This window comes from Sus scrofa, chromosome 2 (genome assembly GCF_054392235.1).
Source record: "Sus scrofa isolate SSC_HxYL_T2T_F1_AM1 chromosome 2, Sscrofa_HxYL_maternal_Yorkshire_Landrace_v2.0, whole genome shotgun sequence".
Classification (NCBI taxonomy): Eukaryota; Metazoa; Chordata; class Mammalia; order Artiodactyla; family Suidae; genus Sus; species Sus scrofa.
The window spans coordinates 14,635,267-14,663,233 of NC_139384.1; the positions used below are offsets into that span (position 1 = coordinate 14,635,267).

Genomic DNA, 27,967 nt, shown 5'->3' on the forward strand with positions numbered 1-27,967 from the left:
ACAAATGAATTTATTCACAGAACAGAAACAGATTCACAGATTTCAAAGCCAAACTAAGAGCCAAGGGGGAAACATGGGGATAAGGGATAAATCGGGAGTTTGAGACTGACATATACGTACTTCTATATACAGAAGAGATAACTAACACGGACCTATTGTATAGCACAGGGAACTCTGCTCAACACTCTGTAATAACCTAGATGCAAAAACAATCTGAAAAAGAGTGGATATATATATACATATAGTAGCTAATTCACTTTGATGTACACCTGAAAATAATAATAATAAATTCTTTATTATTTTCTTAATTTTAATATCTTTAAAGTTTTGTAAGCTTTTTCCAAGGCTTTCAAGTTTTGTTAATATTTATGCATTTTCCTTCACCCTATAGAGAATGAATGTATCTGCCAGCATTGCTGCACATTGGGCAGCATGGCTTGATGGTTAGGAATATGGGCTTTTCAGTCAAACAAACCTGATCACACTCACACTATACAATCTATTCTGCAGGATGGTAGACGTAAGCCTGGGTTTTTTTCAGTTGTTAATTAGAGATGATGTCATAGAACTTCAGTCATAACCTTAGCAAGAGACTATCACAAATTAACTTATGTGTTGCACTAAGTGGATTATCTGATAAGGACAGCCACCAAATGCAGCAGATCAATAATAATAATAGTTCTAAATAAAATTTGAAATATGAAGGAATTAGATATGATAATCTCTCAAGGCTCCTTTCTTTGTTGATCGTTTATGGTTCTACTTTGTGGAAAATTAAGCAAGAAGCTCAAATAAAATTGAGTAGGATAACATTGGGCTTAACAAGATCACTCCCCTTTTTCAGAGCTTGCAGAAGTACAAATAATCGCAATTATTCTGAAGCATGCATCAACCTATCTATGTATTTTAACCTGTTGATATATACTGACACATATTTATGAGGAAAGATTTTTATCTACATGTAATTTAAAATAAGTTATCTAATAAATTACTTAATGTTAACCATTTGAGAAATGAACTTGTAAATTTTGAGTCAGAAAACAATTATGTCTCTTTAATTCTTTATTTTTTTTTTTCCTTTATGGCCATACCTGAGGCATATGGAAGTTCCCAGGCTAGGGATTGAATTGGAGCTGCAGCTGCTGGCCTACACCATAGCCAGAGCAACATTGGACTTGAGTGCCTCTGTGACTGATGCTGCAGTGTGTGGCAACACTGAATCCTTAACCCACTGAGTGAGGCCAGGGAGCCCACATCCTCATGGAGACTATGTTGGGTTCTTAATCCACTGAGCCACAAGGGGACCTTCTGTCTGTTTAGAGCTTTATGAGAATAAAATTGTCTGTTTTCCTCTAGTTCTTACTAATTTTGTTTTAATGTCTATAGAGTCAAATATTTATTTTATACAAGTAAGGGAGGGAATGTAGGAAAGTGAGTAAGTCTTGCTAGATCATTTTGGTATTTTTAAAGCTGTGGGAACATGCACAAAATTGAAAAACAGTCAGAATATAAGCATAGTTTCATTTATGATTTATGTACTTTGTGCTGTCAGATTTAGTGGCACCAAAAACACTGAAATGTTACCGTTAGTTGTCTCAAGTGCTTTCTTTCAGATAATGTTTATCTTTTAACCAGCATCTTCCTATATTTTCTAAAATCACCAAGCAAATTAATACTTACAAAGAGTACCCTGAGAGTGAAGGACTCCTTTTCCTGGGGCAAGAATGGCATGTCATTGGAGAGTAAGACATACTTTTTGCCCACAGGATGACATGATTCAAGACTAGAACATACCAGTAAGTATATTCCCCCAACCCTGGCAGGGGCATGAAAAGCATCATGTTTATTCTTCAACGTACAGCAGAATTTGCAAAATCCATCAGAATACATGGCTGGCAATAATACTTATGTCACTGAATTCATTCTCAAGGGAATTACAGACCGGCCAGAGCTTCAGGCCCCATGCTTTGTGGTATTTATGGTCATCTATCTGGTCACAGTGTTGGGCAACCTTGGATTGATTACCTTAATCAGAATTGACACTCGCCTCCACACACCTATGTACTATTTCCTCAGTCACTTGGCCTTTGTTGACCTTTGCTACTCTTCTGCCATCACACCGAAGCTGATGGTGAACTTTGTTGTGGAACACAACACGATTCCTTTCCATGCTTGTGCAACCCAACTGGGCTGTTTTCTCACCTTCATGATCACGGAGTGTTTCCTTTTAGCGTCCATGGCCTATGACCGCTACGTAGCCATTTGCAGTCCCCTGCGTTATTCCACACGGATGTCCAAAAGGGTCTGTTTTCAACTAGTAGCGGTTCCATACGTGTACAGCTTTCTGGTTGCCCTGTTCCACACCATCATCACCTTTCGTCTAACTTACTGTGGCCCCAATGTTATTAACCATTTCTATTGCGATGACCTCCCTCTCTTGGCTCTGTCATGCTCAGACACACACATGAAGGAACTCCTGATCTTTGCTTTTGCTGGTTTTGACATGATCTGCTCCTCTTCCATTGTCCTCACCTCCTACATCTTCATCATCGCCGCCATCCTAAGGATCCGCTCCACCCAGGGGCGACGCAAGGCCGTTTCTACCTGTGGCGCCCACATGGTGGCTGTTTCTATCTTCTACGGCACCCTCATCTTTATGTATCTACAGCCTAAATCAAACCACTCCCTGGACACAGACAAGATGGCATCTGTGTTTTACACAGTGGTGATCCCCATGCTGAACCCCCTGATCTACAGTCTAAGGAACAGAGAGGTGAAAGGTGCCTCCAAGAAAGCCTTAGAAAAAGGCTGTGAAATTTTAAAGATACTAAAATTAAGAAAATAATAATAAATTCTGTATAAAATATAAGAGAAAAAAAATCAAGCTTTCTTTTTCTGACATTTCTTTTAATGTTTTATCAAGCAACTGAAAACATGACTTGTTACTTCAACAGACCTTGATACTTCTACAGAGACACAGGCCAATTCTGGAAAGTCAGTTTGATTCAAAGAGTCCTGGACAGGCCACTTTAACCTTTAGAGATGGCTAGAATTAGGTTCAAATTCAAGCACAAATATCCTCTCAAATGCACATACCTGTATCTCAAGCAAAGGCAGCAGTGTGTTTTTATTGGAGCTCAGGACTCTGGAGCCCAGGCTTCCTGAATTCCATTATAGCCTCTTCCTTTGTTAGCTGTGCAATTAACACACAATTAACCTTCGGCAATTAACCTGAACTCAGTGTGATTCTCTTTCCACTTTTGGAAAATAATAGGACCCAACTCATTGGTTGGTTTTAAAGACTAAACAGGTTTATTTATGGAACGCTTTGAAGAATATCCTGTGATAAGTGCTATGTGAGTGTTTGTTACATAAATATTTGCTACATGTAATTAAACATTAATTCATTGATCTCTCAAAAGTTTCTGTCTTTAAGTAAGAAGGACAAAGCTTGGTTAGTTTTCTGCTACCACTTAATCAAGTAGTGCTGCTTACGCCAATAAAACAAATCTAATATATGTATGAGGATTCACTTCTCAGCCTCGATTATTTATAAATTATCTAAGCTAGCAAACTAGCAAAGAGAAAAATCTAGTAATTTCTGTTGTGGCTCAGTGGTAATGAACCCAACTAGTATCCATGAGGATGCGGGTTTGATCCCTGGCCTCACTCAGTGGGTTAAAGATCTGGTGTTGCCGTGAGCTGTGGCGTAGGGCAGCAGCTGTAGCTCCAATTTGACCCCTAGCCTGGGAACCTCTGTATGCCGTGGGTGCGGCCCTAAAAAGCAAAAAAAAAAAAAAAACAAAAAAAGAAAGAAAAAAAATTGTGTTTTTAAATGGCAATTTCAATGTATTTGCATATTTGTTCACTCTTATAGGATCATGACATGAAATTTAAAAATTAGTGATTTTAGGGAGTTCCCATCATGGCTCAGCAGAAACAAATCTGACTAGCATCTATAAGGATGCAGGTTCGATCCCTGGCCTTGCTCAATGGGTTAAAGATCCAGTGTTGCTGTGAGCTGTGGTGTAGGTCACGGACATGGCTTGGATCTGGCATTGCTGTGGCTATTGTGTAAGCCCATGGATACAGCTCCAATTTGACTCTAGCCTGGGAACCTCCATATGCCACAGATGCTGCCTTAAAAAGACAAAAAATAAAAATAAATAAATAAACAAAAATTAGTCATTTTATGTATTTTTATTATTTCGACATTTCAGAAAAAGAAATTAAAAAGCTTTGATATGTTTTCCAGAGATCAGTGCAGCAAGCTAAAAATGCAAGATACCAAATGTTGACCTATTTTACTATGACTTATAAAACACAAAATTCAGATAAAACCACTCTACCCAATACTCTGTTCCTTTAATTATAAAGAAGATGTCTGGTCAAACAGGATTAAGATTTCTCTATCTCTTTCTGCATCTCTCTCTCCCTGTGTCTCTCTCTCTCTCTCTGTCTGTATCTCTCTCCTTCCACAATTTAACATCTTAAAATGCAAAAACCATGAGTGAATCTGAGCACTGTTAAGTGAGGAGTTTGGCTCCACCACTCATCGACCTTGTAACTGTCGATAAGACAAAATTCCAAGGCCTTGGACCCCTCCCTGTCTGACGATTTGTCAGTTATTTGATAGCCACACTCAATTTTTCTATCATTCTTTTCAGTGCATTTTTTACCTCCTGATTTCTCAAGCTATAGATCAACGGGTTTAACATAGGAATTACTACCACATAAAACACGGAAGCAAATTTATCCGTGTTCAGAGAATGGCTTGACTTGGGCAGGAGATACATAAAAATGACTGTCCCATAGAATATGGTGATGGAGGTCAAGTGGGAAGCACAGGTAGAAAAGGCTTTCTGCCTTCCTTCAGCCGAACGGATCCTCAGGATGGCAAAGAGGATGAAGCCGTAGGAAATGATCACAATCAGTAGAGAGCAAAGGGTATTGAACCCAGCAATGGTTAACAGCAGCAGCTCTTTGACTCGAGTGTCCGAGCAGGCCAGAGCAACCAAGGGAACATCATCACAGTAGAAGTGGTTGATCCTGTTGGAGCCACAAAAAGATAAGTGGAATGTTGCCACTGTCTGTACCAGACCCACGATGCATCCATAAACATATGTGCTAGCAATTATTCGATTGCAGAGATTTTTAGGCATGAGAACAACATAGAGTAAAGGGTTGCAGATGGCCACGTACCTATCATAGGCCATGATTGAGAGCAAATACTGTTCGCACACTACAAATGTGATGAAGCAGCACACCTGAACGGCACATGCATAAAATGTTATACTTTGAACTTCACACAGGAAATTCACCAAGGTGTTTGGGGTGACAGATGAAGTAAAGGAGAAATCAACAAAAGCCAGGTGGCTGAGGAAAAAATACATGGGTGTGTGAAGCTGAGGACTGATACGTATTAGCACAATCAGACTGAGATTACCCGTGACGCTAGCTACATAGATTACTAGGAATACACCAAAGAAAATGGCTTGAAGCTCTGGATTGTCTGTGAGTCCCAAGAGGATAAACTCAGACACTGCTGAATAATTGCCTTTTGCCATGGTGCAGATTTAAAAGTTTTTACAATAGAATCCTGCAGAGCACACGTACTGAGTGCTTTTGTCTTCCTTGGCAATAATCAAGCTGACGTTAGGAGCTGGTTCTGACCCACCAGGATCTTATGTTGAATGTTTTCTGAGGAGATGTCACGTTAGTTCTGGTTTTAGGACAAAGTGATCTGTTGTTCCAGGCAGAAATTCCAGGATGTGAAATTCCGTGGGGATTTGTAAAGATAGTATTTAATTTAAAATCTTACATAATTTGAATAATCTTTCTCATACCTATTTTTAATAAAAGAAAAATATTGAGAGTTATTTGAGCACATGTAAAAATTTTTAAGTTATATGAATACTTTAAACAAATGTATAATAATATAAAAATAATATATAATATTAAATATATAATTTTTATATATATACAAAAATATTATAGAAAACATATAATATAAAAATATAATAATAATATCCATGTCAAATATTTAGGATAATTTTTATTTATTTACTCCCCTACACCACACCCCTTGCTATCAATAGCTGCTAAAAATTGCAACATCAGAGGGAGACGTAAGTAATAAAATGGAACTGTTTCTCAACTTTTTGTCATCATTTACGTAAAACTACTTCTGCCACATCTATTCTTTCCATTTTTGAGGGGGTGGTGAGGTGGGTGGTGGTGTTCTTTCTCTCTTTTTTTAAGTTTTTTATTTTTTTATTTTTGGTGGTGTTCTTTTTCTAATATCTACATTTATAATTTGATTCCCAAACTCTTTTGTATCCCATATTCTTCCTCTACTAATTTATTCAATCTTTCCCCTCAATTTAAAAACAAGATATATGCAAAAGCATCACTAGTGACTTCTGACTTCTCTTCTTTTAATTTTATTCATTAACCCCCATTCTTCTCTGCATCTCTTCAGTACTAAATATCTTGGAAAGTCATCCACTTTGTCTTTAGTATTTATATATCATCTATATATTGTAGTATTCGGAAATTCATCCTCAGTGTAATTACTCATAATAATACAATTATTCATTCCAAATTCACCGGCTATCTCCTTCTTTCCAAAGGGAATGAAAACATCGTTTGTGACAACTCCGTAGTACCAGACACCTCTGACATCAGCTTCATTATGAAAACCATTGTTTTTTGTTTGTTTGTTTTTTGATTCCAAGTCACCAGAATCGTGGGGTTTTCCCATATTTTCCCGTCCACTTTGACTCCCCTTGGTAGCTCTGCCTCCAGTGTTTATGCTTTAAATAAACTATGATTTTGCAGCTCTTTCCTAAGCCAACTCCTGTCATTTTTGCACTCTCTTGTGGGGCGTTCACATCCAATGCTATGGGGACAATTGTCATTTTCATGATGGTGATGCGGAAGTCTAAATTTCTAGGCCAGACTTTTCCTCTGAACTCTAGGTATATATTTAAGAGATTCCCAGATAACTTCATTCAGATATTCCCAAGATACCTGTTTAACATATTCAAAATAGAATTCAAAACCCATCATATCCTAATCATATGCCTTGGAGCATGTATTTTCTAACTCATTGAATGATATCATCTTCCAACCAGGTAAAAAACCAAGAACACACATTTCATATATCCCTCTAACTTCCACTAATACATAATTATTTGTTGAATACTAACGATGATTTAACCTATTTTCTTCCCCCAAACTGTCTATTTCTAGTTTAAGCCTCTATCACAACTTTCTGGATTACTGTCTTCTAATATTTATCTTATCCACCAGTCATACCACCTTTTCTGTGCAATAACAATTTAGTGTACTTTCTATCATGCAAATCTTAGCTCGCTATTTTCCATTGACCACAGGCTGGAGTCCAAACTTCTTAATGTAGCTAATTCAACCTTTGATTAATAAAAAAACAACCAAAAAAAAAAAAGAGAGAAGAAAAACAAAACTAAAAACAAAACACCTTCTTTGCACACTAGTCTCACCTCTCGTGACATGTTTCAGGTAATCGCCACGCTCCAGCCATTACTTGTACTGTCGGTTTCTCAGATGTGACCATGGATTTTTGTACATAGTTGAAGCAGAATATTCCCTTTATCTTTATACCTCTGGATGGCTACTATCCACAGAGCTCAGCTAACATTTTGTTTTCTCCTAGGGGTGTTTCATTTTCTCTCAAGTGTTATAGCCAACAATTTGTTCACAAGTTGATTTGTAACTTACTCTAAATTTCAAATTCTTGGGGAACAAAGATTGTTATTTTCCACTCCCTCTCCATATGCAGTAGGACTTAACAATCCAATTAGTAGAAGGTCCAAATATACTAGAGGAATAATGGAACAAATAAGTACAAGTTTTATGCCACTCCAAACCCTTTTTTACTACCTCAATTATTTTGCTTTTTCCCCACTATCTGCTGAATTTAAGTGACCCATGGCAAAGTCAAAAAGGAGTCTGATATATCTTGAGGTTAACTCTGTGAATGTCAAAAATACTTAACATCACTTAAGTGTGGTGAGTATATATTATTTCTTGGCCCTTTTAGACTATTTCCTTGTCCTATGTCATTTTAAGCAATTTCTGAACAAAACAATGTAATGATGTCTCACAAGCATGAACAATTATGTTACGGCTAACCTTTTGGGATCCAGTTTGCTAAAGAGGCAAGGAACAATCAATTAAAATTTCAGATCATTATACTGAAATTAAGTATACTAAAGGATTGATAACTAACAACATAGACTATTTTAACACACGGGAAAATAACTCAGAAAATGTTTAACTATTTTTATTTACCTCGTATCATTTTGTATGGGCTTTATTAAAGTTTGAATTTTAACAAGAAGTCCTGGTGTGCGTGAAATAAGTGAATTAATTTTTGCTATTGGTCTTTACAAAACTACCAAGTAATGATTTAGATTTCAACAAAGATCTGACCGTATATCTGAAATTAAATAATCTATTGACCTGTAAGGAAGTAGAAAACTTATATTCACACAAAAAAACTACAACATGAATATTTATAGCAACTTTATTAATAATTGTTAAAGCTTGGAAGCAGTGAAAATGTCCTTTGGTTGATGAATGAATAAACTATGGTACATCAGTCAATGAAATATTATTCAGAGCTAAAAAGAAATGAGCTATCGAGCCATGAAAAGACAGAGGGGCTTAAATGCATGTTCCTAAGTAAAAGAAGCCAGTCTGAAAAAGCTACCAACACTATGATATTCTGGAAAGCAAAACAATGGAGGCAATAAAAAGATCAGTGTTTTCCAGGGGTGAGGGTGGTGTTTGGGAGATGAATAGACAGAGCAGAGAGGATTTTTAGAGCAAGGAAAATACTCTGTATGATATTACAATGGGAAGTTCCGAGGCTAGGGGTTGAATCAGAGCTGCAGCTGCCTGCCTACGCCACAGCCACAGCAATGCATGATCCAAGCTGTGTCTGTGACCTACGCAGCAGCTCACAGCAATGCCAGATTCTTAACCTACTGAACAAGGCCAGGAAGTGAACCCAAATCCTCACAGATAAAATCGGTTTCATAACCTAACTGAGCCGCAATGGGAACTCTCAAGTTATTACACATTTATCCAAACCCACTGTATACCCAACACCAAGCATGAACCTTAAGGTAAATTATGGACTTTGAGTGACTATGGTGCATCAATGCAGATCTACGGTAACAAATATTCCATTCTGTTAGATAACGTGGAGGCTGTGCATGTGTGTCACTAGTGGGTATCAGAGAATCTTGGTACCTCCTTCTTAGTTTTATTATAAACCTAAAACTGCTCTAACAAGTTGTCTTTTAAAGAATGTTCAACCATAGTAATAGGGATATTGTTAAGTGAAGAGTAAGGTCATTTTTTAGGCAGTTTTAAACCCAAACACTTCAATCATGCACCTTATATTTTTCCTCCAGTTCAATCGTGAAAGAAAATCTTACCTGATATTTGTACTATTTGCATAGTTCATGTATCTTAAGATAGTCTAAAATTCTCAATGTCACAGTGAAATAAGATAGTTATAATTTTAAGGTGCTTGATTCGTCACTGCTATTGTTGAAGCATCTCTGAGAATGAATGAGTTTTATTTCTGTCTTATCTATGCGGTTTTTTTTTTCTTTTGGTGTTTAGGGCTGCACCCATGGCATATGGAATTTCCCAGGGTAGGGGTCAAATCAGAGCTATAGCTTCCGGCCTACACTATAGCCACAACAACACCAGATGTGAGCTGTGTCTGCGACCTACACCTCAGCTCTGACAATGACAGATCCCCAACCCACTGAGCAAGGCCAGAGATCGAACCTGCTTCCTCATGGATACTAGTTGGATTCATTTCTTCTTTGCCATAACAGGAACCCATTATCTCTTTCTTTTCAAAAATAATGATTAGACGAACATTTATGAAATATCTACTATGTAAATCAAAACCAGATAGTATCCATTTTCGAGAGATCAGAAAAACTGAATACCAGGGGACAAAGATTCCTACCCTTACTGGCACTGTACTACTCTACAAGCCTTGATTTCCTATTTCCTAATTCTATATCCATCGTTTTTTTAGTAACAACACAATCATCAACGATAGCTAGAATGCACCTTTTCAATAATTTTTTTCAAAGCATTTTTTACCTCCTGATTCCTCATGCTGTAGATCAATGGGTTTAGCATAGGAATCACTATTGCATAGACTACTGAGGCAAATTTGTCTTTATCTAGTGAGTGGCTTGACTTGGGCTGCAGGTACATAAAACTGAGAGTCCCATAATATATACTAATAGAAAGCAAGTGAGAGGCACAGGTAGAAAAGGCTTTCTGTCTTCCTACAGAAGAACGGATCCTTAAGATGGCAAAGACAATGAATACATAGGATATGAGAACAATGATAAAAGAACAAAAAACATTGAACCCTGCAATGAATAACAACATCAGCTCTTTGACTCGCGTGTCAGAGCAGGCCAGAGCAATCAGGGGCACATCATCACAGTAGAACTGATTGATCACATTAGAGTCACAGAAGGACATGCGGAAGGTAGCCACTGCTTGGACAAGTCCCACAGTGAACCCATAAATATAAGAGCTTGTGACCATTCGAATGCAGAGCTTCCTAGGCATGAGAACTACATACAGTAATGGGTGGCAGATGGCCACATACCGATCATAAGCCATGACAGACAGCATCGATACTTCCCAAACTGAAAATGTGATAAAGCAGCACACTTGAGTGGCACATGCATAAAACGACACACTTTTAATTTCACGTAAAGAGTTTACAAGGGTGTTGGGAGTGATGGAGGAGGTACCATAAAAATCAACAAAAGCCAGGTGACAGAGGAAAAAATACATGGGTGTATGGCGTTGAGGACTGATTTGAATTAGCACAATCAAACCAAGATTGCCCAAGGCAGTAACCAAGTACATCAGTAGGAAAACACAAGAGAGAATGGCTTCGAGCTCTGGATTATCGGTGAGGCCCAAAAGGATGAACTCAGTGATCGTTGAATGATTGCCTTTTGCCATGAAATAGATACACAATTTTACAATAAACTCCTCCAGAACACGCACTCAAAATAATTTTGACTCTGTAAGAAACAATCCATTTAGTGTGAGAAGATAGCTCTGGCTTTCCAGGATGTTATGCTAAATTCAATCAAAGCAGAATCCTGATAAGCACTCTGAATTACATGTGAATTTACTTATGTGTTCACTGTAAAAAGATTCGGTCTAGGTAACAATTCCAAGATACTAAATCCACTAAGGAGCTATAAAAGAAGAAAGGGGATATTTCAATTAAAAATTTATAAGCAGTACAATAGCAAACTCTGTATTGTATTATTTTTTTAACTTATAGTTCTTATAGAAAAAAAGCAACATTCAGAATGTAAGTGGCTGTCTACCACTGTAGCACTCTGAATGTGGTGGATCTTTTCTGACTTTGTTTGATCTCAGAATGTAAGTTGTGCTTATCTCATAGAATTATCATTGCCTCAGTTCCTAAGAACATTAAAAACTACCAAACCAAGTATGAAAAATGCAAGTCAAAATCAAAATACTAACAATATTTCTCTTCAAGCATCACAGTTTGGTGTAATTTTAAATTTTTCTTCTTTTTCCTTGCTTCCATTTTCTATTTTTTTTTCAGTCCATATGTAACATAGATATTACATAAAATATGATTGTGACTCTTCTGGCTGTCTTTTGGTAAAATACACATCAGCAAACAATATCCCAGATGTAAAATAACTTTAAGTAATTATGAGAGGTCATTTTAGCCGCTATCTTCAAGTTTCTAAGGGGACCCAAGTAAATAGTATTTGGGCAGCATTTAGAAGAACTAAATTTCACAGAACATTTACACAAACACAGGTTAGATTCTCAAAGCTTGAAAGCTAGCAATATTGAAATCATCCCTCTTCTTCCTTAAGCAGATTGGAAAATGAGTTAACTTTTTTTAAAAAAATTAAAACATAGTTGATTTACAATGTTGTGCCAATTTCTGCTGTACAGCAAAATGACCCATATATATATATATATATCTCCAAAGCATCCCCCATCCCCTCATTTTTACAGCTTCTTGATCAGTGATCATATCCAATCCTATATCAAAGACATTTATATTCTGATTATGTACAAATATATATTATTATTATTCCAGATTCTTTTTCTCTGCTCCAGCTTTATGTATCTGAATACCTCTCAGGAATTACTGCTTATATATTCTAGTTGATCATCAAAAAGAATTAAACAGAGAAAAGAACTTGGTATCTCCACCCACTGAACCCAGTATTCAAGACCCAGAATATACACATTCTATCTCAATGAAGTGCCATTATCCATTCAGTTTTCCAAATCAAAGACGAATCATTTTTTACTATGCTTTCCTGTCCTCATGCCAATATTCAATTGGAAATAGAAAATCCATACATGTATGTACGAACCACCGTTTGTGTGTATGTGTGTCTTTTTAGGGCCACACCCTTGGCATACGGGAGTTCCCAGGCTAGGAGTGAAATCGGAGCTGTAGCTGCAAGCTTACACTACAGCCACAGCAATGCAGGATCTGAGCCCCATCTGCGACCTACACCACAGTTCAGTGTAACGTCAGATCCTTAACCCACTGAGAGAGGCCAGGGATTGAAACCGCGTCCTCATGGATGCTAGTCAGGTTTCTTACTGCTGAGCCACAACAGGAACTCCTTAACTACCATTTAAATACTGACCATTGTTCGTTCATGACAATGAAATAAAATAAAGGGTTACTAATGTGCACATGCCTATCACATCCCATGACTGGGAGCATATACATGTCACAAAGAACAAACAGGATAAGCCAACACAACTGAGTGTCACAAGCAGGTAAAGGTATTCTTTTAGTTTCTTGGAGGAAGTTAACTAGTGTGTTAAGAGTAACAGAGGAGGTGCAGCAAAAATCAACAAATTAGGTGGCTAAGGAAAAAATATATGGCTGTGTGGAGCTAGAACTGATACAAATTAACATAATTAATCCAGTATTATCTACGACATTAATAAGTAGATCACTAAAAATATCCCCAAAAGAAGGGCTTGAAGCTTGAAGTTTCAAGAGGATGAACTCAGTCACTTCCAAATTATCGCCTTTGGCCATGAATTATGCATAGAAGTATATCATATTTTTATCTCCATAATATCCATTCTGGATAATCTCCCACTCTGTGGACAAAGGACTTCATTCATGCTTATTTATGGTGACCGTATTGGAAGAATAATCCTCACTGGTTTAATGGGCCATTCTCAGATTTCTATCCTTTTGATTTAGAAGGGATTTGTTCCAGGTAAAAATTCCAACATGCTCAGTAGTCTGAATGATTTTTCTTTTCTTTATCACTGTACCTGCAGCACATGGACGTTCCTGGGCTAGGAGTCCAATCTGAGCTGCATCCGTGACCTATACCACAGCTTGCCTTGTGGAAATACTGAATCCTTAACCCACTGAGCAAGGCCAGGGGACACTATGTTGGGTTCTTAACTCACTGAGCCACAGTGGGAACTCCTAGATGATTGTTAAAGGAGACAGAATGTAGAATATATTTGCATGAACTGCAAAGTCAAGATTATTTTCTAGGTAATTGAAAAGTGTCAAATTATCACTACATTTGTTTGAAATTCTATATGTATACCTATAGTCTATATCTATCCCTCTCCCTAGCTACTTAACTGTATTAGTTGTCTGTTTGTATGGTAATCCTCATACATTAACTGCTCTGTCAAGTTTATTAGTAGAGTTGGGACTAGAACTCAGGTTGCTAGCTCATAGAAGGAAAATAGATGATATGCAAGGGTCTGTCATTTATTATCACCCTTTTGTATGTTGTTTAATACTTAAAATTTGGTAACATTGTCCTTATTTGATCGCTAAGGAAACTGGTGAGAGATCCCACACAGTAAAATGCTATCCTTTGATTATAACACCTATGTTCTTTTCCCTGGGCTACATTGCCTAATGAGTTCATTGTGTTACAAGCTGTTCCTTAACCAATAATGAACAACTTACCCCAAATTTGCCCAATATAACTACATGTGATCCTTGCTACTGGCAAAATGATCTTTGGTTTCAATTGTTTAGAATATATTTATTTACAATGTATGCTTCTCCTGGGAGTCTATCCTTAAATTACATTATTATTCTTATTATTTAGATAATTGGAAAAAGCATAATGAGATCTCATAGGCTTAAAAAAAAAAAAAAAAAAACAGTTCATTTAAGCATTAGTCTTTTGAGGCCAGACCAGATTTCAGGCCATGTTAGATTAGTGGCATAGGTAAAGTGCGGCCATAGTACTATTCTCTTTAATAAAGACAATTTGTTAAATGTGTAAATATGGAACAGTTTTATTATTAGTTTTTTCATTTTTTGGCTGCAATATTGGCATGTGGACATTCCTGGGCAAGTGACTGACCCAGCGCCGTAGCAGTGACTCGAGCCACAGCAATGACAATGCCAGGTCTTTAACCCCCTGAGCCACAAAGGAACTCGTTGAACTGTTTTATATTGTCATTTTTTTCCCAAGAAACTAGAAAATTAGGGAGAAAAAATGTTTGTATTGTGAATCTATGCTTTTCACATGGGATATTGTTAATGCAGCTGGAGAATCCAGAATTGAGGATTTTGGAACAATGGAGAGGCCAGATTTGTCCTGTAACTAGTTTTATATTCAGACAATGGCTTGTTATGAAATTCATCATTTGAGAAATAGGAAAATTTGTATTCTTAAGGACCAGAGAATTATTTTAATAGTCTTTCATTGGAAAAATAAGAGAATCAGCAAAAATTCTTATGGTTACCTTTATATCTAAAATCTCATTCTAAGGGAAACTCTTTGGAAAATTTTATCATACAATGAACAGATAATATAGAAATCACGCATTAATAATAGGCATTCTGAAGTTCCTGGCATGGCTCAGAGGTAAGAACCTGACTGAAAACACAGGTTAAATCCCTGGCCTCTCTCACTGGGTTGAGGATCTGGTGTTGCTATGAGCTATGGTGTAGGTTGCCGACACAGCTTGGATCCAGCATTGATGTGGCTGTGGTGTAGGCTGGCAGCTACAGCTCTGATTCAACCACTAGCCTCCATATGCCATTGGTGTGGCTTTAAAAAGACAAGAAAGAAAGAAAGAAAAGAATAGGCATTCTGACAGTTTCTTTTTAATTTGTTGTGTACCTATTACCACAATTTTCTGAATTAAAAAATTTAAACACCCACCAGCATCATCTCTCCTGCCACTACATTAACTCAAGTGACCATGATTTTTAGCTTCTTAACTAGCCTCCCAGTGTCCCCTCTGGTAGCCTACACTGCATCCTCCATGAAACCATAAAAATCAGGTAACCACTCTCTTACTTAGAACTCTCCAGTAGTGTTCAGTCATGCTCCTAGAAGTGTAGGTGGCCTACCAGCAGCATCTGAGACTCTAGAGAGGTCTTCTGAGATGCAGCACCTCAGGCTCAGCCTGGAGTATCCTCTGTGCATGGTGGAGAAGCACCAGTGTGGCAGGCCTGGCCGTCTTATTACCCTCACCCTGACTCAAGCCCCAGTGCTCCTTCCTGCCTCCACTCCCAGGGCAGAGAATCTCATTCCTATACCTGCCTCTCTTTTCCAACCTCCCTTGCAGCTAAGAGCCATTCTGACTGGTGTGAAGTAAGCAGAATCTGCCTTGTATGTAGATGTGATGCCTCGAGTGGCCATAGCCACTTACAACCAGCAGAGACAGGGTGGAGAGTGACAGATGTCAACCCAACATCTTCAAGTCATTGAACTACTGCTCCCATTACCAGGTTCCCATTACCCTATGAATAAAACCCAAACTCCCTGCCAGTGCCCCTAGGACTCTGCAGCCTGCATCTGCCTGACCCTCTGTCCCCCTCTTAAACGGTTTCCCCCCTCGCATACGATGCTCCAGACACCGGCCAGACCTTCCTCATTACCCCTCACAGGTACATTCTTTCCACAGTTGGCTCCTGACCTCAGTGGGTTCCAACCCCAAGTGTCACCTGCTCAAATGGCCTGTCTCTTAACAACCCAAATGAAGTAGAATAAGTCTTATCCCCTTTTTTATTTTATTCAGCTCTAATAGTTTTTCAAGAGGGAAAAAGTCAGGTCATGAAGAAGATCCATTTTTATTTATTCAAGTTGCCTTCTTAATTTCATGAATATAAAAGCCTGGTTTCTATTGATGATGACTTTTTTCAGGGCATCTTTCACCTCCTTGTTCCTAAGACTATAGATTAATGGATTCAGCATGGGGATGATTACGGTGTAGAAGACCGAGGCCATCTTATCTGTGTCGAGGGAATGGTTGGAGCTTGGCTGTAAGTACATGAAGATGAGGGTCCCATAGAATATGGTGACTGCCAGCATGTGGGAGCCGCACGTGGAGAAGGCTTTGCGTCTCCCTTCGGCTGAGCGCATCCTCAGGATGGCAGAGATAATGTACGTGTAGGAGACAAAGACAACCAGAAGGGAAGAAATGAACATGACACCTGCACAGGCAAAGATCCAGAGCTGCTTGGAGTGCGTGTCGGAGCAAGTCAGCCTGAGGAGGGGCATGTCGTCACAGTAGAAATGGTTGATGATATTAGAGTGACAGTAGGAGAGGCGGAAGGTGAGGATGGTATGAAATAGAGCAACCAGGAAGCTGTAGCTGTAGGGGGCTGCCACCAGCTGAATGCAGATTCCCGGGGACATTACCACCATGTAGAGGAGAGGGTTGCAAATGGCCACGTATCGGTCATATGCCATGGAAGCCAGGAGCAAACACTCAGCTGTCATGAAGGCCAGGAAACAGCCTAACTGAGCCGCACATGCATTGAAGGAGATGATGTTTTGTTTGTACAAGAAACTCCCAAGCATTTTGGGTGTAATGACAGAAGCATAACAGAAATCAACAAAAGCCAGGTTGCTAAGAAAGAAGTACATTGGTGTGTTGAGTCTTGGGTCTGTTCTAATGACGAGGATCAGACCCAAGTTGCCTACAACAGTGAAGAGGTAGACGGACAAGAAAACCACAAATAGCGGCATCTTTAATTCCTGACGATCTGTGAGACCCACAAGAATAAATGCAGTTACCTGGGTGCAGTTTATCTGGGTCATGTGTCCTCAGTATGTCTGGATGAAGAAAAAAAATAAATCCAGCTTAATTAAATTGAATTTAGATGTTAATATCTTCTAAAGCCATTTTTACTGTTAGCATGAAAGTACTAACATTAAAACTATTGCATACTTGGAGTCTGGGGATGAGATAAAGAGTAAACAGAGATGTTTAATGGGAAAGACATATTTCTCTCCCCCAAATACATTCTATTTATAAAAGTAACAGCTGTCGGACCGGATTCAGTCCACGATGACTCTTTGTTCAAAGTGCTTATGTATCGTATTATTTAAAATTTAACATTGCTTTTTTAAAACTTTGTTGCTTCGATTGAAAAAATGCTAATATTAATAACAGAAAAAAGTGACTCTTCTGCAGTGACATCACTCTGACAGCCTTGCCTGTATGATAAGAGTCCCCATCGCTGCAAGTTAACAGAGGGAGAATGCTATGTTTGCCTATTCTATATTCATTACTTATTGCAAAGATGCCACCATAGATTCCTATATAATCTTCACAATTGTGTTAGTAATACAAATTCTGAAAATGGGTAACACTTTGAAAGACACTGTAACAGGACTTAGAGTTTATCTATTTACTTGTTTTCTTATATACCCATTTTACAGATGGGGAAAAGATGCCTGAAAGGTAAAGCACTCATAGTAAGGTTGGGCAGCCAGTCTGTAGTACAGCTGCAATTTAAACTTGTGATTTTCTGAGGCAGGAATCCACCCACTATTAAGTTCCCAATACTCCCAATTTTATTCTGTTGGCACATGCCTAAATTTCTCCAAGTGTTTTGTTTTCTTTGTTTTTGTTTTTGCTTTGGCTTATTAAGGCCACATTTGTGGCATGTGGAAGTTCCCAGGCTAGGGGTCAAATCTGAGCTGCAGTTGCCAGCCTACACCATAGCTGCAGCAACTCAAGATCCAAGCCACACCTGCCACCTACACCATAGCTCAAGGCAAGGCTGTATCCTTAACCCACTGAACAAGGCCAGGGTAAAAATCTGCATCCTAATGGATACTAGTAGGGTTCCTTACCCCTGAGCCACAGTGGGAACACCTCCAAGCAAACATTTAGTGATATGGTATTTCACAGACATCTTTCTATGTACAGTATCATCTTACCTAGTCTAATTCAATGAATATCTGCAAATTTTAAAAATATTTTACTTAGTTAAAATAAAAGTGTTCTATGCTTTCTAATAGATTTGTATTATTTACATGGTTCCTACTACTTTAGCATTATTTAAAATATATAAAATATATAGATTTGGATTATTTTATATTAATTTTAATTTTTTGCTTGTATTATCTTTGTGAAAGAAATTCAATATAAAAAGGAACTGGAAGATATATGCCCACATATGCCCTCAGGAAAACAAAACTTAAGAACTGATAAGATTGGAGTTCCCGTAGTGGTGCAGCAGAAATGAATCTGACTAGGAACCATGAGGTTGTGGGTTCCATACCTGACCTCACTCAGTGGATTAAGAATCCAATGTTGCCGTGAGCTGTGGTGTAGGTCACAGACATGGCTCAGATCTGATGTTGCTGTGGCTGTGGCATAGGCAGGCGGCTGCAGTTCCTACTGGACCCCTAGCCCTAGCCTGGGAACCTCCATATGCTGTGTTCACGTGAGGCCATAAAAAGCAAAAAAAAAAAAAAAAAAAAAAAAAAGAACTAAGTAGTGAGAGACCGATTTCCTGTAAATGTCTGATTTCCAGAATACTGAAACTTATACAAGAATCTCTCCCCATCGCTGAGCCTATAAATTTGCTACTTGGACTTGCAAAAGTTCAGAAACAGCCTGAGCAAAACTAATCAATAGTAACTGGTAACGTTTATTATGCACATATCAAGGGGACCATTTCTGGGCTTTGTGATATCAAGCCAAAACAAGGAATGAGGTTTGGGGTGTATTGTTACAAAGCAGCTTATGTAGTGAGAAAATAATGACTGTTTACTCTTCACACTGACTGGTTTATTGGCATTTTCTTAAAGGATAGGGAATTAACCAAAAGTTGCCTCATATCAACTTCCGGAAGTTTTTATTTATTTATTTTTTAATGCTTATGAACATACCCCGTGACATATGGAAGTTCCTGGTGGGCCCAGGATAGAATCAGAGCTGCATCTGTAACCTACACAGCAGCTACAGCAATTCAAGATCCTTCAAACCAATGTACTGGGCCAGGGATCAAGCCCAGGCCTCCACAGCAACCCAAGCCACTTCAGTCAGGTTCTTAACCCATGTGCCACAGCAGGAACTCCTTGGGAAATTTTGCTTATGGTTTCTAGAAGCATAGACTCAAAATGACCCAGGTAGGACTGGGCTCACAAAATGGGCTAAACTGACCTTTGCTTGTGTAACTAAACTGACTTTGTCTGGCTCAGGGCATTTTCAGGGCTCATTGTTTTTGATTTTAACAGACTCTAACTGAACTCTCCCTTGTTCATATACCCTCCTTAAATATAGCCTACCCTAAACCCTCGTGGACTCATCCACAGCTTGCTACGGTTTGCATTTCCTAAACTGCAATTGCTCTGCTGTTCTCAAAAAAATTTCTTGTATTCCTTTTCTGATATAAAGTGTCACTTTTTTCTTGTACTTAATACCAGCACCAAACATTTTATTCTGCATTCTTCTTATAAGGAACGTGTGTACATAGGTGTGTGTAAATGTATATATGTGTGTGTATGTACATATGCATATATACATACATCGAGATATCTGCTTGCTAATTGAGCATCTGCCACTATTGAGTCACAACCATAGGGAACTTAATCGTCTTTGGAGAAAGACTTATCCTTTCCTTTTCTCTCTCCAGAACTTCTAGCAACGCACTAAACGTTCAGGAGGTCCTCGGAGAATACTCACTAAATTAGACTGAAGTTTCCGTCTTAACTGTATACAAACAAGCTTTCTTTCCATTGTCAGTTAACTCACATAATAGTCACCCCATGCATTCTGATTCTTTTCTACTAGTGCCGCATTAAAAGCCTTTATTTCATCAGAATGATAATGACCTTTTATATTAAAAGATAGTATGATGCAGCGTTAAAAAAATATGAGACTAGAATTTGAATCATGGGAATGTCCTGTGTTAGTTACTGTGTTTCTTAGTGAAATTATTCAAATTTTCTTGGCATATTTACTAAAAGAAATAACAGAGGCAATCTCCTTCTTAAAAAGTAAATGTAAAATTTCCATTTGAATTCACTTATGCTATTTTATCTATAAGAAAAGAAAGTAACGCACAGTTGTTTCTTTAATGACAGATAAGTATTGAAAAGTGCCATTTCATTGCGATTGATGCCAAGTGAGATACAGTAGAAAGAACCCTGAATAAAACTGGGACACCTATATTTGAATGGTTCTGGCACTCTCTAGTTACAGAAACATAGCATGTCAAAAATTCAGTTTCTGAGTTCCCGTCGTGGTGCAGCAGAAATGAATCTGACTAGGAACAATGAGATTGAAGGTTTGATCCCTGGCCTCACTCAGTGGGTTAAGGATTTGGCATTGCTGTGACCTGTGGTGCAGGTCGCAGATGTGGCTCAGATCTGGCATTGCTGTGGCTGTGACGCAGGCCTGCAGCTACAGCTCCGATTAGACCCTTAGCCTGGGAACCTCCATATGCCACAAATGTGGCCCTTAAAAGACAAACAAACAAAAATTCAGTTTCTTCCTGTTTCCTAATCTGTAACTGGCACTATTTTATATCTAAAAGGATTGTGAATATTAAAATAAAATTATGTGTCTCCACATAACAGGCACAAATAGACTTTAAAACAGAAAACATTGTGTTAAAAATTATAGTAGAAAACTGACAGAATGCTGTAAGCCAGCTTTAATGGAAAAAATTAAATTCATTTAAAAAATTACTCCACTAACATATTTATACTTAGAAGTCAGTGCAATCATTTTAAAAATTCACTGGCAGCAAGACAGACAGTGCTTATTGGTCAGGGTAAAATGCTGGAATAGGCAGATTACCAAATAAGAAAAACACAGAAAATCCTTAACTTTTGGCTGCAGATAACTATAAAGATTTATATACAATATGTATTTTCAATTACAGAGAAGACTGTCTTATTTTTGTTGTTAGCTTCCCAAATAGAAACTCAGCAAAGACTAAATTAACAACAGAAATATACAGCCTACCTGATGTACGTTGTTCTGTCCGGAAACAGATGAAGGAATATATCAGGAGAAGGTAATTGTTCTTCATACAGCATGGATATCAAAATCAAATTAATTTTAAGCCGTGTATAAATGCATGTTTCTACAACATCCTGTGGGAAGAGGATGCTTTCTGATGATATTAATCGTTACATGAGATGTAAAGTTCATCAACGTGTTTAAAAGCCTAGTTACGGTTCCATAAATATATAAATTCCATTTTAAAATAATGAAGCAACTATTTGATTAGAAATTTGGCTTACAAGTCTCAAGATATTGGCTCAGGCTTCACTGTTTAGCAGCTATGAGAACTTTCATATACCATTTCATCTCTCTCGAAGGTCCTTATATATTCCACATGATGTTTTATGATCGGATCCATGATATTTTATATTTGAATTCCACTAACATCCCTTCTCTTCTGCTGCAGTCAACACGTAATAATCTAACTGGAATAACTGTCTGTGGTCCTCAATTCCCACATGACTTTACATGCTTCCTTAGTTCCTGTGTGCTTTTTCCTATGTTCATCTCCACCAGGTGAACGGTGAATAAAGAGTTGGAGGAAAAACTCGTTTTTATCCTTCAAGGACTGACTACCCAAATGCCAACTTCCCTAATTTCCAATTCCCATGCTCTTTGACCCACTGATTTTCATTTTTGTGTTCTGGAAACATTTTATACATAACTCAATTTAAATATCATTTATGGTTTCCATCTGCATATATATAGATATATGTAGACTATTACATAGATAGATTGTAGACTTTATGAGTAGATGCCATGACTTTTTCATTTACTTCCTAATGTCGCCCCTTCTAGATGCTTGGTAATGAGGAATTAAAGATTAATGTTTATAATTTTACTTCAATTTATTTCCCCTGCTCATAATTAATGTTCTTTACTTACAACAAATATAATAAGAGACATAGTGATATTCTGGATAAAATGACCAGCTTTTGCAAAAATGAGAAGGAGAGCTTTGACATAGTTTACAATATCATCAATTAAATCCCTGACTTGTCCAAATGGTTGAATAGATTTTGGAGATCTCAAATCTTTTTTTTTATTCCAAACTAATAAAAAATATATTTTATGCAATAGACATATACACATACATGAAATAAATTAGAAGAAATACTTTACCCTTGTTTCTAAAATGCCACCAAAAATGTTTTATTCTAACATCAAGTTGATTCTAGTTCATTTAATAAATACACATTTTTATCCCAAGTTTTAAATACTGCCTTCAAAACTACCTGGGTAGAAGTTCCTATGTCTTCTCCAAGCGGGTTTGAGTAGCAACAAACTGCAGGGTTTTGTCAATGACCGATCCCAAAGGATCTTACTTAGAGTATGATGCAAGTAAGATCATTAGAAAAATTACATTCTACATCCCATGGGGATCCCAAGTCAAGCTGGAGATCAATCAGCATCATTCCCAGGTGTTTGAGGAACCTTACATCTTCAGCCTTGCATTTAATATGACATTATAGCCCTAATATTCCCTAATTTTTGAACTGCTATTATTGATTTGTTGTTGTTTTAATTGTTCATAATGTTATTGCTGTTGATTAACACCAGGATTTAAATCTATTTTTGAATAAAGATAAAGATTACCTTGTGACCTTTCTAAAAACATGTCTTTCAAAGAATTAAATACCTAACTCTCCCAAGAATCTATTCATGAATATTTTAACACAAAACAGTTTTGACTTAATCCTTGAAATGCTTATGAAGTAGTCATTTCCTCTTCAAGGTTGTCTCTTTCCATTATAACTCAATATCCTTGGTGACCTAGTCTAAAGAGCACTCTTCCAGTTTGTTTTCTTAGCCAATCTGTGTCCACATCAAATATGCACAGAAAAATACCTCTGACATCCACATCTATTCATTTGTCCTTCTTCTCCCAGAAGAAAAAGAGCCTAGACTTTTGTGGCTAAGAGTAAACTAGATCTGACTATATATTCTAAAGAATCCTTCAGACTTTTACTTTTCCAAATCTTGTTTTAAAACTTGAGTCCATTCTATGATAGGAAGAGGTGCTGAAGTACTCAAGTAGGATTCAGTAGACTGAGAAATGTTTATGCATGTGAAAAAAAATTAATGTTTCAAAATATATTTATTATCAAGATAACACTATTTTCTGGAAAATTACACAAATAATGTAGTATATAGAAATGATAATACCATCTTAAGTTGGTTCCCCAAGAAGAAGATGCTGAGTCAATGATTTGTATAAATGTGATTTATTAGGATTTGTTCCCAAGAATAGTTATTGAGTTGAATGGGAAGTGGAACCTGTTAAGGAAGTAAGCCAAGCAAAGGCATAGCATTAAAATCCCATGATAGGAATTTTGGTTAGATTCCATGGAATAGTTCTGGAGAAAGAGTAGATCAAACTTTGGAATTACTCCGAGTGGCCAAAGAGCTTGGGTATGTGCAATTGACCCTTGAGCAACTCTTAACCCATAAATGTATGGGTTAATCTGATTATGATTTATAGTTAGTCATGGATCACAGTAGTTCCTCCAGATCCTCCAATTCAACAACCATGGATCTTGTACCACTGCAGTAAATACTAGTGGAAAATATCCATGTAAAGGTGGACTCATGCCATTCAAACTTGCACTGTTCAAGGGGGACCTTATACGCCTGTCAGATGTCAGTCCTTGGTCAGTGACTGCCCCCTATGGGATGTACATTTCTCGTAACTTCTGGCTTAACTGGGATGCAGGCATAGCCCCTTCAGGCAGCCTGATGCACTTCTCCAACAAAGAGATACAGACACTGACTCTTAAGAGGGAAAACACACCAGGAGCTGACTATGGTAAATAATTGTTAGGACAGGCTTTCTTTTCTTTTTTCTTTAATTTTGTTTGTCTTTTTAGGGCCAATAGTTAGGCATATGGAAGCCCAAGCTAGGGGCTGAATCGGAGATACAGCCACCAGCCTACACCACAACCACGGCCATTCAGAATATGAGCCGCATCTGCAGTCTACATCAAAGCTCACAGCAACACCGGATCCTCAACCCACTGAGTGAGGCCAGGGATCAAACCCGTGTCCCCATGGATATTAGTTGGATTTGTTTCCACTGAGCCATGAAGGGAACTTCGTAGGGCGGGCTTTCTTAATCTTGGCACTATTACCATTTTGGACTGGATGATTTTTTGTGAAGGACTTCCTCATGCACTGCAAGTAATTTAACAGACCCCAAGGCTCAACTGTCTGGATAGCAATGTTTAGACAGCAGCTGTCTAGATAGTATTCCTTTATACCACCTCGTCCTGGTGCAAATCAATAATATTTCCAGACATTGCTATACATACTCTGGGGGGAGGAAATTGCTCCAGGTTAAGACCATGGCTTCACAGCTATCTCTAAGCATTTAATCAAGAAAACATATTAAAGCACTCTTTACCATCTATCATTAAAGCATTTTTATAATCTTAACCTGTGTGTTCAAGGTACCTCCTTTTTTTTCTGCTCTTGTTTAGTTTCTAGCCATGCAGCTATCAGATGAAATGGTGAATTTTTAAAATATATATATTTTTTCATTTGAGAAATGATAGGACACAGATCCTTATGGTAATTCATGCATATAAATTATAATTTGAAGTCAAATTTGACCACAAAAAATTCAGAGAATGATTTTATTTTACAGTAAATAAATTTTTATTGGAAACTAAGTAAGAGCAAGGCACGTTATTAGTTTTAATAGTCAAGGGAAAGAATAGATCATTAAAGAAAATCCTCTTTTGTTTATTCAAATTATTTTTTAAATGTTATAAACACGAAAGCCTGGTTTCTATTGATGATGACTTTTTTCAGGGCATTCTTTACATCCTTGTTCCTAAGGCTGTAGATTAATGGATTCAGCATGGGGATGATTACGGTGTAGAAGACCGAGGCCATCTTATCTGTGTCGAGGGAATGGTTGGAGCTTGGCTGTAAGTACATGAAGATGAGGGTCCCATAGAATATGGTGACTGCCAGCATGTGGGAGCCGCACGTGGAGAAGGCTTTGCGTCTCCCTTCGGCTGAGCGCATCCTCAGGATGGCAGAGATAATGTACGTGTAGGAGACAAAGACAACCAGCACAGAGCAGATGAAAGTAACACCAGCACAGGCCAAAACTGAGAGCTGCTTGGAGTGCGTGTCGGAGCAAGTCAGCCTGAGGAGGGGCATGTCGTCACAGTAGAAATGGTTGATGATATTAGAGTGACAGTAGGAGAGGCGGAAGGTGAGGATGGTATGAAACAGTGCCATCGAAAAGCTGTAGCTGTAGGGGGCTGCCACCAGCTGAATGCAGACCCCTGGGGACATTGAGACCGTGTAGAGGAGAGGGTTGCAAATGGCCACATATCGGTCATACGCCATGGAAGCCAGGAGTAAACACTCTGACACCATGAAAGTGAGAAAACAGCCTAACTGAGCCGCACATGCGTTGAAGGAGATGATGTTTTGTTTGTACAAGAAATTCCCAAGCATTTTGGGTGTAATGACAGAAGCATAACAGAAATCAACAAAAGCCAGGTTGCTAAGAAAGAAGTACATTGGTGTGTTGAGTTTTGCATCTGTTCTAATGACGAGGATTAAACCTAGATTGCCTCCTACTGTGAAGAGGTAGATGGACAAGAAAATCACAAAGAGAGGCATCTTCAATTCCCTTTGATCTGTGAAGCCCGTGAGAATAAACTCCTGGACCTGGGTGCAGTTGATCTGAGCACAGTTGATCTGAGCCATATCTCTTTAAGGAATCTGCGTGAGAAGTAGAGAAAAGAGCTGAATTCAAGTTGCCATTATATAAGTGGTGTTTTTATATGTGAATATCTTGTAAAGAGATTTGGTGCTAATACCGAGATTGTTAACATACAGGGATTCTGGGAGTCGGGTGGAGAGACAAAAGGGAGATACATATATATGAGAAAGGCATGTTTTTGTTCTCCCAATTCCATTGTCTACACAAAGAATGCAGCTGTGGAAGAGTCTGTGTTCATCGCCTGGGTTTCTGTTGGAAGGTTCTGGGCATTAAGTTATTTGCAACTTTAACCTGACTTGTGAAGAGGTTTATCTATTGTTTTCATTGAAAAAAATGATCCAACTCTACATTGTTTCATTGCTGGCAGAAATGTTTTGCATTTTGCTTTGCTTGAAAAATGCATTACTTAAAGATCACTCTAGATTGCAAATTTTCTTCATAGTTATCTTAACTCCAATACAGAAAAAAATGAGTACATTTGGAAGGCACAATGAGTTTGTTTACTCCAATTTTTTTACTAAATCTTTATGTAAAAATCATATTGTTATGCCCAATCTACAGATGAAGAAGAGAAAACTGAAACAGAAATACCAACCCCCCCCCCAACAAAGTCAGAAGATTGGTTTGAGTACAGTTAGTTGGGTTTCAAATCCATATGTTTCTGACTCAAAATTCCACACCTCATTATTTTGCTGGCACTATGGTAGATCTTATTTGTCCTATTGTGAGAAACTTAAATTACGTCCAGATTTTTCTTGTTTTAATATTACACAAACATCTTTGTCTTTTAGGGATGATGTTACATGATCAAAGGAAATGAATCCTGGTAAAATTTTACGATACATTGTAATTTAGAATAATGTTTATATTCTTTCTGAGGGAAGTGGAAATGTATGTCTCTTTATAAGTCTCTTTCAACTTGTTTACCTTTTATCATAGAAACATTATATTTCAATTATACTTTTTGTCTTCCTACTTCATTTATTTATTTTTTCGGCCTCTTTGTCAACAATGTCCTCTTCTGCTGTACGTGCCAAGCTTTGTACACTTCTTTACAAGATAAAAATGGTTAAAGGGAAAACTCTTTTTTAAAGCCTATTTAATTATCATCTCTCTTCCTTGAAGAGTTATTTGCCAAGTTGAGTTAATATATTTCACATTTGTGTTCTAAAATCACTTTAGACATACTTCATTTATATTTTCTCTCACATTTATAACAACCTTCTATTCCCATACCTCTTCCTCTGATAGACATTAGACACTTTTTGGTTGACTGCCTTGCTGGTTTTTTTTTAAATTTTTGAATAAAGTCTTTTCTAAATATTAGATAATGGGGACTTAAATATTATTTTTGCATTAACTAATTTAAGATTAATAACATAATAAATGTATTTAAACATTTCCTTCACTTATTCCTAATATATTCTTTGCTTTGGAAGCGATATCTAAGAATATAATGGTGATCTTTGTCCGATAGCCTCCCTTCTAATCCTCAGAAAAATTTCCAGCTCATGCAAATGTAGAAAACATAGTTTTGACATAGATTGTAATCTGGTCAACCATGGGCCTACGTTTTCCAAATCTTCTCATAGATTCTAAACTAGAATTTTTATTTTCTTTATACATATATATATATGTATACATATATATATGTGTATATATATATAAACACAATGTAAGTCATCATATAAATTTGCTGTTTTTATTTTATTTTATCTCTTTTAGGTGTGTACCCGCGGCATATGGAGGTTCCCAGGCTAGAGGTCTAATTGGAGCTATAACTGCCGACCTACGCCACAGCCACAGCAATGCCAGATCCAAGCTGTGTCTGTGACCTACACC

At 37.6% G+C, this 27,967-nt stretch overlaps 5 protein-coding genes across 5 annotated transcripts; 1 reads left to right on the forward strand and 4 right to left on the reverse strand.

Annotated features, from left to right (window-relative positions):
* Positions 1-296: 296 nt before the first annotated feature.
* LOC146405140 (olfactory receptor 5AL1-like) lies at positions 297-5,567 on the reverse strand. Its single transcript, XM_085015155.1, has 2 exons — positions 4,663-5,567; positions 297-351 (listed from the first exon to the last, which is right to left on the reverse strand). The coding sequence occupies exons 1-2, from the start codon at positions 5,565-5,567 to the stop codon at positions 297-299; spliced, it is 960 nt and encodes a 319-aa protein (XP_084871281.1).
* On the forward strand, positions 1,889-2,845 carry OR8U3 (olfactory receptor family 8 subfamily U member 3). Its single transcript, XM_085015154.1, has one exon. It carries the CDS (start codon positions 1,889-1,891, stop codon positions 2,843-2,845), a length of 957 nt encoding a protein of 318 aa, XP_084871280.1.
* Positions 5,568-10,122: 4,555 nt separating the features above from the next.
* On the reverse strand, positions 10,123-11,064 carry LOC146405142 (olfactory receptor 5AL1-like). The gene has a single exon (XM_085015156.1). It carries the CDS (start codon positions 11,062-11,064, stop codon positions 10,123-10,125), a length of 942 nt encoding a protein of 313 aa, XP_084871282.1.
* Positions 11,065-16,205: 5,141 nt separating this feature from the next.
* Positions 16,206-17,174, reverse strand: LOC100737656 (olfactory receptor 8U9). Its single transcript, XM_085011635.1, has one exon. It carries the CDS (start codon positions 17,172-17,174, stop codon positions 16,206-16,208), a length of 969 nt encoding a protein of 322 aa, XP_084867761.1.
* A 58-nt stretch (positions 17,175-17,232) lies between these two features.
* Positions 17,233-26,109, reverse strand: LOC146405143 (olfactory receptor 8U9-like). The gene is made up of 3 exons (XM_085011636.1): positions 25,186-26,109; positions 23,024-23,040; positions 17,233-17,311 (listed from the first exon to the last, which is right to left on the reverse strand). The coding sequence occupies exons 1-3, from the start codon at positions 26,107-26,109 to the stop codon at positions 17,233-17,235; spliced, it is 1,020 nt and encodes a 339-aa protein (XP_084867762.1).
* Positions 26,110-27,967: the final 1,858 nt, after the last annotated feature.